The following is a 13,365-nucleotide window of genomic DNA, read 5'->3' as shown; positions in this document are numbered from 1 at the left end:
GTGTGTGTGTGTTTGTGTGTTATTGTGCATAACAAGAAAAAGTGAGGAGAACTTGAACACTGTGTGTGCCGGAGATACTTGGACATGAGCATGATTCTGCAAGACAGGAAAAGTGTTTCGGTGCCACCTGTTAACACAGTGGCTACAGAGAAATGCTAAACAACATAAAACAGCTGCACAGTGATGCACAGTTACTTCACACTTGTGAGCAGTTGCTGTAAACAGATGTTAAACAGCCACGAAGAGACAGGCCTGAAGACTACAGAGTGATAACTAGGCTACAAAATCACACAAAACTGCAGAGACACCAAACTCTAGACTTATTACTATTATTATTATGACTTTAAATTGAGCTCTTTTAGTGTAAATTACCTCACTTTAAACATGCAAATACATCAACATAAATTAAACTATTAAATTAAATTCATGGTGTGCCTCATTATGAAATAACTGACTAACTATTTTGAAGTGATGCTGTGTTTTTACTCTCCATGGTTTCATTAGATGGTAACCTTTACTGTTTGGACCCATTCTGCATTAATGACTAGGAGCGAGAGAGAGAGGGAGAGAGACACTTGCAGCAGTGCATGAACTGAGCTTTTATGCCCTTATTATAGGGCAGTGAAGAGAATGAACAGCATTTGGATATGAAATCTTTCTTAAAGAAAAATATTTATTTTGATGTACAAAAACCTGAATAATCGTGCCCCACTGTTTCTCTTATTATCTTGAAAGAGCACTTCGCTCTCAGGCTGCAGGCTTACTTGTGGTTTCTAGAGTTTGTAAAGGTAAAATGGGAGGCAGAGCCTTCAGCTATCACACCTCCCAGTTGGGATTGAAGGGCTCAAACCTTGATTTTTACAACAGTTTACAGTTAGGACTGGATTTTATTTACATTGCTATAAGCTCAGGCTGCTGGAGCCTATGATGTATGAGCACTTTCAACCTCCTTCTTCCACCGTCCAAGTGTTTATATGCCACTGATGCACATCAATAAATAGTGTGTATTTTGTCCCTTTCTCTCTCCTTTTTCTCTTCACCCCAAATCGGTCCTGGCAGATGGCTGCTCCTCTCAGACCCTTCTGACCCCAGAAGTGCTTCTCTGTTTGGGTTTCTCTCTAAAATTTATAAAGTCTTTACCTTACAGTTTAAAGTAACTTGAGCGTGTAGTGCAGCTTATGTGGATGAATTCTTGACTTCATCACTCTGATGCTTCGAAGCTGTGAGTTTCACATCGAGACACAAACTGCTTTTTTGTGTTTTCAGGCTGACCAACAGTACGCCAGCAGTGTAGCAGACAACCTGAAGCGCCTGTAAGTCAACCTGCATGACAGGATGTTGTTACTACTGCAGCCAACACGAGTGTGTGTGTGTGTGTGTGTGTGGTCCCTTTTATGGACATTTTCAGTTCAGATAACAATACCACTGTTAACTAGACTGGGACTGGAAATATTCCTGCATGTATAAGACGACATCAGGCTGGATTTACAAGCCACTTTCCTAATTTTCTAAAAATAAAATATAACAGATTGATATGCTGATTAATATTATTCTTCTGGATTAGTGTTTATTAGTGAAACACTACATATCATCATGAAGATTTATATATAAAATTCAAATATGTGAACTTATTGTATTGTGGGATCAAGTCACTGTTCACAGTGGACAAGTTACAGTTTGTATAAATAAATCTTTGTCGTGTGTGAATGAGTTGTTGCCTCATGACAGTAAATAAGAGCGCACACAGCCCACAATCAGTCGTGTCAACAAGCTTGATCACATCATTAAGTCAAAAACTGCAAACAAACAAACAAACATATTGGAATGTGTTGACTTTGTATTTGTGGAGCACCTCCAAACTGCTGACCATGTCATGTTAGCTTGGCCTAGTGAACACAGAGCAATATGAATTTATATCCCATACTAACCTATTTGTGTCAGGCTTGGCCCCATTGCTGACTTCAGGGACTCTTGGTTTCTGTGTAGAGTTGTGAATGTGAACACCGAACAGCTTTGTGTATGAGCATGTTTGTTTTATTCTTCTGTCCTTAGCTCGTAGAGCAGGGGTGGGCAACTCCAGGCCTCAAGTGCTGGTGTCCTGCAGGTTTTAGATATCACCCTGGGTCAAATGATTAGTTCATTACCAGGACTCTGGAGAACTCCAAGACATGTTGAGGAGGTAGTTTAGCAATTTGAATCAGCCGTGTTGGATCAAGGACACATCTAAAACTTGCAGGACACCGGCCCTTGAGGCCTGGAGTTGCTTACTCCTGTCGCAAAGAGAGCTCATGGTTTGGTGTGAACATTGATCATTTGTTTCACTCGGTCTGTCTGAATCTCAGTTTTCCAGCAGAGATTCAGTCGGGTCTGTTGGAGGTCATCTCCCCGTCGGTCCACTTCTACCCCGACTTCTCTCGACTCCGAGAGTCCTTCGGAGACCCAAAGGAGAGAGTCAGGTCAGCAAACGTGTGTGTGTTTGTGTGTGTGTGTGTGTCTGTGTACATGTTTACACATCTTTGTGAGGACAGAAAATTGGCATGCTAAAATACAATACTATGGGGACAAAATGCCCGTCCACACGAGTTTGAAGGCATTTTTGAGGCTCAGAATGTGGTTTTAGTGTCAGGGTTACAATTAGGGTATGGTTAGGGTTAGGGTAAGCGACTAGGGAAAGCATTGTGTCAATGAGGTGTCCTCACTAAGATATGAAAACGAGTGTGTGTGTGTGTGTGTGTGTGTGTGTGTGTGTGTGTGTGTGTGCGCATGTTTCATAACTTCCTTTAAGTAGATGTGGACTTTTCAAAACCAGACATACTTAAAGCATCTGGATCAGTTCATATAAATAACACTGTTTCTGGATTTCATTAATAGAGGCATGTTATATAAATAGATACGACACTCAGTAAATCCTGAATAGAAATTAGTTTGGGGAATTCTCATCTACCAAAGACTAGAGATCCTGCTTCTAAAAAATCTGTCCTTGGGTCTCAGTAATGTCCTCATGCAAGGGTCCCCACAAAGATAGGTGTGCAAGTACACACAGTCAACTTTACAGTCCAATCAGGTGTGCGTTTGTATGTGATTTATGAGCTCCAGCAATGAGAGAAAGCTGGCGCTGGTGGGTGTCTCTAATCATTTGTATTTATGCATGCATGTCAGTCAGTGTGTGTGTGTGTGTGTGTGTGTGTGTGTGTGTGCGTGCGCATGTGTTTAACATCTCCCCAGGCATCTGTCAACCTGTCGTGGCTAATTCATGAGTCTCTGAGCAACCTAACCAGACACACACACACATACTGAACACACACACACACTTAAGTTGGTCCTCTCGCCTTCCTGTCTCCTTGACAGAGCCATCTTAAAAGGAAACGCACTCACAGCTTGAAGTGACATCATTTTATTTAATGAACTGCTGCTCCGCCCCTTGGCCCCGTTCCTGTGGTAACACTGGACAGGGAGGGAGGTAGAAAAGATGAGTTTGGAAGGGAGAAGGAAAAAAGAGAAACACCTCATCCTCTTCTTCACTGTCTGTGTGCTGATGAGCTATTTTCATCCACCGCCTCTGAAGAAACTGAAGTCTGAAGCTTGTGGAGTCGTTTTTCTCTGTGACACACACTCTGGAGCTAGTTGGTGTGAAAACAGCGGCGACGGGTAGTTGACTGTAACATCTCTGCAGAGGAAGACGAAAAAACAGCGTTCTTCTTCCCTTTTGGGACTCATCTCAGAGAGAGACAAGGAGATCTTCTGATTTTTTGATTTCATTCTTTCTGCAGACATCATCTTCAGTTCTTTCCTAGAAAATATCCGCTTTCAGAGACGCGATGCAGAAGGAAAGTCTGTCAGACAGAACCTGGGCTGTAAGTAATAACTGATGAGAAGAGCTGAGACCTGGGCTGAGTGATGCACGTGTTCTTCAAACAACAGGAAGCGAGTTGATTTAGTTTGCCAGCTGTTGGAGCTCAGAGAGATAGACTGCTGTCATTTTAATCAAACATGGATTCACAACACCTGAAATCCAAACACACAAACACAAAAACACGTTTTTAGATTCAGTAATGACGAGATGAATAAGATGGAAAATAATAAAGTTAAAATAAACATCCAATCATACAGTGCACGGACAGGTTGACTGAGAAATAAGAGTTCTGTAGCGGTGACGCGAGTTAAAGACCAAATATGTAAAACAAATATTGAAAACAAATATTGAAAACTCATAAGTTAAATTCATATTCATATAATCTATAATCAGAACTACTGATTCAGTCACGTGTATGTCAGCTGGTGATGATTTTAGGTACTAAACTACTGCTGGGAAGGTTTATCTATATTAGGACAGCGACTTATACTAGCAGATTGAAAAGCAATATATACCACGAGTACATTTAAACTGTGCTTTAGTAAAGTTAGACTATGTTATGTTACACCACCGGTTGTCTTCATGCCACCTGTTGTTTCCTTTCTGGGCATCCTCCTGCATGCTTAGCATCCAGATTTGGGCCTTTGTGTTTTGCTTCTAGTTTTGTTTTTTGCAAATTTATTTTTTCTTTCAGTCACTGGTTAAGTTTAGGTACCAAAACTTAGTTAACATACTGCAAATCACACAGATAGGTTTATATTTGGTTAGCTTTAGCTACGAAAACCTGTTTTGTGTGGTTTGAGTTCTTGGTTTCAGGTGGTGAAATTACAGTTTGTTCACCTGTGCACCACTAGAGAAGTGTACAGATTTACCACATCTCTTGCTAACTGCCCAGCCTGTACCCTAGAGCATCATGGGAGCAGTTAGTTCGCAAAGTGAAACGTTCCTTCAAACAGAAGATAATACATCAGCTGTGATGGATTTGTGTCCACGCTCTTCAGAGTTTAAGTGAGACGAACGGCCGTCAGGAAGGGACTACATCAGTCTGAAAACTTAATGATTTGGAGAAAATGGACTTTAATATGCAGAACTTGTCTGCTCCTTAAACACTTCAGAGTCTGAGTGAGCAAAAGACAAACACGTCTGCGCTGACTCTTCCTTTTTAACGCAGTTTGCATGCAAGCGTATCGCCGCCGCTTGCTATCTGAGGAGAATCTCATTAAAAGTTTGTTTTCCTGCCGAAGGCCCGATGCTCTCGGTGTGAGAGGAAGATGGTGACGTGAGTCAGCCGGCCGCTCTCGCGAGCTAACCACTGCTCATTCGGTTCATTTCCCAGAACACTCCACCTGTGCGCTCACAATAACGCACCTTTATTTGATCCTATTTATGGCTCCATTTAGACGCACACAGGAGCTTTTAAGGTTTGGAGGCCTGCTTTAATTCAGAAAAACTCTGATTACATCCAATCAATGCAACGTTGGCGAATGTTTTTTTTTTTTTTTTCTGCTGTTTTAATAGTTGAAGTTGTGACTCTGGTAACTTTATTGTTGTTCTTGTGATGACTTCTAGTCTATAATATAATTGTCTTTAATTTTACTGTCATTAGTCTCCACAGTCTTTCTCAGTTTTCCTTCCCTTCTGTTTTGTCCGTCTTTGTTTCATTCCCCAGTTTAGCTCTTTGTGTGTATTTGTGGACTCCAGCTTCAGTATTTTGGTTGCTGGGTGTTTTTCTTTGGTCATAAAAAGCATGTGTTTATCTTCATGTCAGCTGCCTCATTGTCCTGCATTCGGGTCTTCTTCACGTCACCACTCCTGACACTTTGTGCTTGTCATGGGATGATTGACTTTCATGACGAAGGAAACAAAAACTCCATTGTCTTGTCCACTTAACAATCATTCATGCATTCGATAAGAAACTTGTTATTAATAGAAAGAAGCGGATAAATACTGCTGTTTCTGTTGCTTCATGAAAAAAAAGAATACCTGGAAGTTTTTTTTTTTACTTCTGAACTTCTCAAACATCCACGATTATAAACGAGGATGCAGAACGAGAAGAACAAAAATCACAGCAGAGGTGGCAAAAACACTCACGCTGATCACTTAAGTCGAAGAAGCGATAAATGTGTTAAAAAAAATCCAGTTAAAGTTAAAGCACTGATTTAACTTCTTTACTCAAGTAAAAGTGAAGAAGGGTTAACAGGGATTTGGCAGGTGAGGGAACTTTAAGGTCGGTTTTAGCGGTGCAGCGTGGGAAAAGGAATCACTTATAAATCAGTGACAATCGTTTCAACTATGAGCTCCAGTTTCTTTGTGATCAGGCTTTGCTCAGCTGAGCTGTGCTGCTTGTGTTTGTGGATTTAAACAACTGAATTCAACAAGATATGAGACGATGTTACACGAGCTATCATGGCTGAGTGGCAGAGTATCTGTATCGTCTCCTTCAATTCAAGCTGATGTTGTGATATCACTCTGACCATGAACGCCACAGCTGCTCAGCACGAGTCCGGCATCGTGCATGACTGCACACTTCTGTTTGGAAAGTGTAAGGAAGAAAAAGTCCAGATCTTTGTGTTAAAATGCGGCAAGTACCAATAAAAAGTTCAAATAGATAAATAAACATGACCACAGGTCATGTTTAAGGAAATCCTTTAGAGCAGCGGTGGGGAACTCCAGGCCTCAAGGCCTGGTGTCCTGCAGGTTTTAGATACCACCCTGGGTCAAGACACCTGAATCAAATGAGTAGTTCATTTCCAGACCTCTGGAGAACTTGAGGACATGTTGAGGAGGTAATTTAGCCATTTAAATCAGCTGTGTTGGATCTAAGACACATCTAAAACCTGCAGGACTCCGGCCCTCGAGGCCTGGAGCTCTCCATCCCTGCTTTAGAGGAAGGAGTTGACATGGTCATGATGCTGATTCAGGCTCACAGCACAAACTTCAGTTTTTCTTATTTATATAAGAACTTGTTGAAGCTTGTTGGAGCTCTGAGACTGCTGGCCTCTAGTGTGTAAACTGATAACAATAATAATATAATAACCCCTGAGCTGTAATATTGTTACATTCTCACAGGAGAATTTATAGTAAAGAGTAAACATGATTGACGCTTAGCTGTAAATATGTGATTATAAGTGATTACAGCTACAATAAGGTGTCATTAAGTTTGTTTTAGTTTTTAATTTGTCTGTCGTCTTTGTTTTAGAATAATCTCAGTGACGTGAACTTCTGCGGTTTGACCTTTAAAGGATGTTAAGCATGAATGACGTCTTTGCTCAGAAGCTGTGTGTTTGGCTTTTTTGCCTTTTTGATTGAACGCAGCGTGGAAGCACTGTGTGCAATGATGCCTCTGTGGTCACGCTGCTGCTGTTTTTGTATAAGAAGCTGCCTGAGAATCGTTTCTGTTTTATCTGGAAACACTAGAGTCTTTGCGTGGAGAACCAGCTGACTCTCCCTGTCGCCTTAAATCGCCTCGCCGATCGCCGCAAGGGAGTGCGAGACAAGAAAGCCTCTGTGTTAACTTTACTGTTTTGCTATAAAAGCCTCTTTTTGCCTGGATTGTTTCTTAGACCTCGGTGGGATTATAAAAAGTCTATTGACTCCCAACAGTAAAAATAAGCCTTTAAAGTGCCGTGTGAGGAGATGAGCGTGGATCGTTTTTTTATGGCGCAATAAAGAGACGATGGAGGCGTGGATGGGTTTTCTTAACTGAAGGAGTGGGACCTCATGTGTTTATCACATGCTGCACAAACCCCTACAACAAAGTGCATCTTTTAATGCTTTCTTTTATTTTGACCCTGATTTGTGTGGCATGTTTTTCTGGCACTATGATCATGTGCTCCTGGTCAAAGCACAAAGCTGCAAACCTCCACTGGTCAGTGTGAGGAGTTTTTATGCTTCTGGACAAAATCTGTCCTCGTTTGTTTGCACCATCATTCTGCTTTTATATGATCTAATGACACAAAACGTTGAACGCACTAACATAAAACCTCACTGTTTTACCCTCAAGCATCACTGAGATCTGACTAGCAGGTGTCTGTGTCTGTGTGATGGTCACACGGTCTGTGGATGCAGACTGATCACTCCACCCTGTTCTGATGAAGTCACTTATTAAGTGTCGACATATAAACCGTTACCAGTGTATAAGTTATGAATCAGATTTTAGTGACTTCCCTGTTAAAATAAAGAATTCATTATCGATTTCTCTTTTTTCCTGAGAACTTATCGAGCATTAAACAGACGGCGGTAAACTCGCATACTGCAGCAGGAACCCTCTGAGCTCTGACACCTCGAACAGCTGAGCACTCGCTCTGTAAATATCGAGCTGTGTGTGTTTAGCAAACCTCGTCTGTAAACACACCGATTCAGTTCACCGCTGATTGCTTTGTTCTGTTTCTGCGAGCGCCTGAAACTCGCGGCGCGCTCTCTTTCCCACCTCGCGGGCCAAAGGCGTCGATGGAAACCTGCAGAGCTACAACCTTGATCCTGCTGGATGTGCTTCCTCTGTGTGTGTCAGAGACAGTTGGTACCTGTTTAGTGTGTGTGTGCAGCGTAAACACACAAACATTCAGTGTTTTTTATACCACGAACAGGCATTTTACAGGTGAACAGGCGATGAGATCAGCTTCACCATTAAGGGAACACTCTGTGGTCATTTTTGGATGTTTTTATTTTCATTCTTTCATTGTTTTTGTGTCTTTGTCTTGTTTTTCTCTATTTTGTAGCTTTTTTGTGTATTTGTGGTTGTTTTGTGGACCTTTGTGGTTCTTGTTGGATAATTGACTTTCATGAAGAAACAAATACACGCTGCCTTGTCTTTGCCACTTATAAGATCACACGTACTTAAGAAGGAGAGGTTCAATCCAAAATCACATCTACATATTTTGCCTCTGGCCTGCAGCGTTGTTTATCCAACACAGTCGTGTTTGACTTGCTCAGCTTTGCCAAACTGACTTTCCTTAACTACAGTGAAAGTAAATGGCACTTGTCTTGCATCTGTAGAAGAGCCCAAAGAATGCACTTGAAAAATATGTGGTTACTCGAGAACATCCACAAGGCTGTGAGCAGTCTCAGAAAGAAACAGAAGAGTAAATGTCTTTTAAAGCTGGTTCTTGATGCTCTTACTGGTTTCAGTGGGAGGAGCCACACCCATGCAGCATTGCATTTACTTACATCGCCGTCCTGGATATTTTTAGATGAACTGATCTGTTTATAACCCTCCACCTCTGCTCAGTGATGGAGATGTCCTCCTTTACTCTCTGAGGGGAGGCGTGGTACATGTGGACAGGTGATGTGCAGTGTTTCTAATGTCCAGCAGGGGGCGACCCCTCTGGTCAGTCTTCCTTTTGGTCTCCGTCGCTGATTTTAGGGGAGAAAGGATGAGTGTGATTTAGGGCGGAGCTACATCGTGATTGACAAGTCGCTTACACTTGTTTCGACAGTCCAACTTTAAAACACCAGCATAGCAACAGCTCCATAGCAACCCATTAACCAATGGATGATGTCACAATGGCGTGTGTGCATGTGCAGTAACTGTGTGTGTGTCTCAGAAGAAGAGGTGCAGGTATACTTGCTTTAACACATTAACTCCTCCCCCTCTTCTTCAGGTGGAGGACGAAGCAGAACCTGGACTACTGCTTCCTGATGATGTACGCTCAGTCTAAAGGAACCTACTACGTCCAGGTAAAGAGAAACACAGAAGAAGAAGAAGCTCGGCGAGCAGCTGCTGGTCTTTCTCTCTGTCTGTGGTTATTTTGGATGTTTTTGTAGTTATTTTTAAGCATTTCGGTCGTTTCACGTGTTTGTGCCAAAATCCTGTGGGCGCGGCCAAAAATACATAAATGAATTTGACAGTTGAGATAAATTGTTCATTCCGCTTCACGTCAGAGTGAACGCTGCGTGTTTATCGGTGGATTTTCTGGTAAATGATTCGTTGCCATGTGGTGAATGAAAGTGATGCTCACTGCTGCATCTTTCCTTTAAAACTAGTCTGCTTTTCCAAAAGCAGGATTAAGGAGAAGGGGGCGTGCTCAGAAATGATCAGGATCATGTAAGTGTAAATTCAGATGACACGTCCTCGTGTGTTTTCAGAGCTCCTGGGAGGACTTTGATCTCCTCTTTGCTTTTTCACATCTCTAATCATTTTGCATGGTTTCACTCTTTACTCTGTATTTCGGTCTTTAGGTTTAATTTTTTGTTAGATTTTGGTTGATTTGGCGTCTGTGGCTGTGATGTCTAGTTTGGAGACGGAGGCCGAGGTCACATGTTCACAGGGAGTGAGCATCGTGGAGGGGAACAGAAACATGTCCATCACAGGGACAGCTCAGAGTCAGAGAGGTTGAGATTGTTTGCACATGTGCAGAGGAGGGAGAAAGGAGGAAAAGCTCACAGAAGATTCATGGATGCAGTGAAGGAGGACATGCAGAGGGGGATGCTGGGATGGGAGGAGATGCAGATAACCCGCCATGGCGCCCCCTAAAGGTAGCAGCTGAAAGAAGAGCAGGAAGAAGAGTCTGTGGTCATTTCAGGTTGCATCTTTTTGTCTGTTTTAGGTCGTTTTTCGTCGTCTGGTCACATTTGGGTCAGGCTGTCGTTTCACTTGGTGGTGATTTTTGGACACATGTTTCTCAGGTTTAGCGTCTTTGTCTTTTTTTTTTTTTTGTCACATTTTGTTTGTTTTTGTGTATTTGGGTCATTTCAGGACTCATTTTTTAGTCTGGTTGTATCTCTGTGTGATTGTTTTATGCCTCATTTTGGTCATTTGTGTTCCTTTGTACCCTTTTGAAGCACATTGTGGTTATTTTCTGTATATGTTTCTGATTCAGGTCAGATTTTGGTCAGGCTGTGTTTCTTTGTAGGTCCTTGACGGACGTCACATTTTGGTTGTTTTTTGCGGGTGTGGACGGTTAATTTCCTGAGGGGTCACATGAGGAGCTTGGACTGTTATAGAGGGTCACGGCAATAAGCCTGTAAGGAGATAAAATTAATAATGAGCAGAACTGAGTTAAGTTTCTTGGTGCGACCCGTCACATCAGTCCCAGCTCCTCGTGCGGCCCCTCGGGAATGTTAACGTGACCTCACGTGACCTCGGAGCTCTCAGCAGACAGTCGTCTCTCCACAGAAACAAAACAAGTCGCGCTCTGAGTGTGATGAAGCTTTAAGATAAAAGGTCTCTGTGATGTAATCCCGCTGGTGTCTGAAGCTGATGATGAAACTGTTGCATTGTGGGTAGACTAATGGACGCGTCTCTGTGGCGCTGTCACAGAGCCTTTGTTCCCTTTAAAGATGAAAAGAAGAAGAAGGACTCGTCCCTCGTCCTCCTCCTCGACATGTGGGACAGAAAGGCGTTTTATCTGAATAAACAGGAAATGAGATGAAGTGATCTTTAGCTCACCTGCTTCCTCGCGACCTGCAGACACCCCGGCGTCCTCCAGAGGTCTTAAAAACACCTCATAAATATATTTGAAATTAAACAGCCTGATCGACCGGCTCTCAGGCTTTCTGCAGGAGACAGAAAGCCTTCACACTGAAGCCGGTGTTGCGTTCAGGTGCGTCTCACCAGCTCATGAATTAAAAGCGCCCCGTGTCACGTCCCGCTTCTGATATTTTCTCTTGTGCTAATAAAAATTAAATGAAACCTAAAAGTGCAGGCTTCATGTCTTTGGCTCTGCCATCCGCTTCGTTACGCTCACTAACCTTTAATTATCTGAGCTCGGTGGATGATAAAGCTGCTGATGCGGAGCAGCAGAGGAGAAGTGCAGCGTGTAAAAGCACACCAAACTATCCTTCATCTTCCCGGCCCTTTAATCTCCTTTTCCTTCTTCTTCTTCCTTCTTTTTGTTCTTCTCTTTCATTTCTTATTCATAATGGTTCCTCCCTGGATTCTTCTTCTTCTTCCTTCTCCTCTTTACTTCTTTTTCCTCTTCCTGGCTTCTATTCTTCTTCTTCACGGCCTCTTCTGTTTTTATCTTTTGTTCTTTTCTTCGCAGAGCATCAGATCACACTTTCAGAAGCTCTGTTTGACTTTTCGGCTCTCAGGGCTTTTATTTTGAATGTGGATCATGTTCTCTCGGTCATTTCTCACTTCCTGCCCTCCTCATCCTCACCTGACAAGGCTTGCTTGTGATCATGGTGCATTTATTGAACTGGGAGCAGTGTTTTGAGTGTTAGTTTAAAATAATCAGTGTAAAAACTAAAGAAAAATGCACACTTTTTATTGCTTAAAGGTGACGTCTGTGAAATACTGTTGAAATGTTGTTTATTCAAAGCCTGAAATGTGGCTGAATTATAAAACCAGCCTATTTCTGCATTCGAAGGTCAACCAAAGAGTGACTGAACGAAAATACAGAAAGTGATGACCAATAGATGTGAAACCGTCACAAAGACGAATAAATTCCACTGAAATGATGAAAGATGACATTTTCCTCAAAGACGCAGCAGAATACCTGCAGACAGGTGATGTCAGAGGTCGAGGCCGGCGGGAGGTGTTCGTGACAAACAAATAAAACCTGAATTTTCCTGACTCTGAGGATTCTCCATGGAAATGAGAAGCGTTTTCTGACAGAACGGCGAGCAGGAAGCTCTGCAGATGGATGTGTGATGTGCCGCTCTGTGCGCTGGGCTGTTGTGAGCCGCAGACTTGAACGCTGGTCTGCCTGCCGGAGCTGAGCTCGGTTATTTTTCTGGCTACTTTCCCGTGATGGAGCAGTCTCGCCGACATCATCTCAGCCGGCGGCGGCGGAGCTTCGGCTGCTCCCACACGAAGCTTTCTGACAGGAACACGGAGCCGACACGCTGTTTTGACACCTAAACTCTCTCTGAACTTTGCAGAGTTTTCGCTGTCTGCACGGAGCAGCGGTGAGGCGAGGAGGTGGAGGAGGTAATTACTCTGTGTCGACTACCCCGGGGACGAAAGGGGAAGACGTGTGTCAGGAGGCTGGCGTTTATGGAGCGTCTCCTGCTGGTTTGAGATCAGGAGCAGAAATGTTGAGTCTGGCTTCTCTGCTGAAGTCTTAGTGATTAGTGACGAGGCGAGAGGCAGAAACCCTGTTAAAGTTTGGATGTGCATCGCTTTCTCAATAACAATAAAACTATCTCAGTTTTATTGACATTTTTCTCCCAGTCTGATGGTTTTTGGAGCCGGCGTCTGTCTTTTACCGGTTTATGTTTGCATCATGAACTGTGACTGACTTTTAATGCTACAAACTCAGACAGCTGATGAGCCTCCAGAGAGTTCCTCTGGATCTGTGCTCCGTGATGTCCTGAACAGGTTTATGGATGTTTATCTGTGTTATAAGTAATAAAAAAGCAAGATCCAGACTTCTTGTGAAAATGTCTGATTGGAGGGTTTTAAATGATCTGCCTTTTGCTTCCACCTCACCTCTCCCTCCGTTCCCCTCTTGCTTCTTCACATTCAGCACATTTATTATGATCTTCATCTGAGGAGTTCATCGAGGCGGTCATGGTAATTTTGGCATTTCGTGCGTGTGAACGTTAAGCAGGCTTTTGTTTTTTGTTTT

General features: G+C 42.8%; 1 protein-coding gene across 1 annotated transcript in view; it reads left to right on the top strand.

Annotated features, from left to right (window-relative positions):
• Positions 1 to 13,365, top strand: part of mgat4b (alpha-1,3-mannosyl-glycoprotein 4-beta-N-acetylglucosaminyltransferase B) — a 112,621-nt gene that overhangs the window by 62,763 nt on the left and 36,493 nt on the right. The window contains exons 5-7 of the mRNA XM_019363497.2: positions 1,267 to 1,313; positions 2,343 to 2,456; positions 9,454 to 9,529. Of these exons, the coding sequence (XP_019219042.1) occupies positions 1,267 to 1,313; positions 2,343 to 2,456; positions 9,454 to 9,529 (237 nt within the window). The remainder of the gene's footprint in view (positions 1 to 1,266; positions 1,314 to 2,342; positions 2,457 to 9,453; positions 9,530 to 13,365) is intronic.

The sequence above is a fragment of the Oreochromis niloticus genome, linkage group LG2 (genome assembly GCF_001858045.2).
Source record: "Oreochromis niloticus isolate F11D_XX linkage group LG2, O_niloticus_UMD_NMBU, whole genome shotgun sequence".
NCBI classification, from domain to species: domain Eukaryota; kingdom Metazoa; phylum Chordata; class Actinopteri; order Cichliformes; family Cichlidae; genus Oreochromis; species Oreochromis niloticus.
This window is presented reverse-complemented; position numbering and strand designations above follow the sequence as displayed.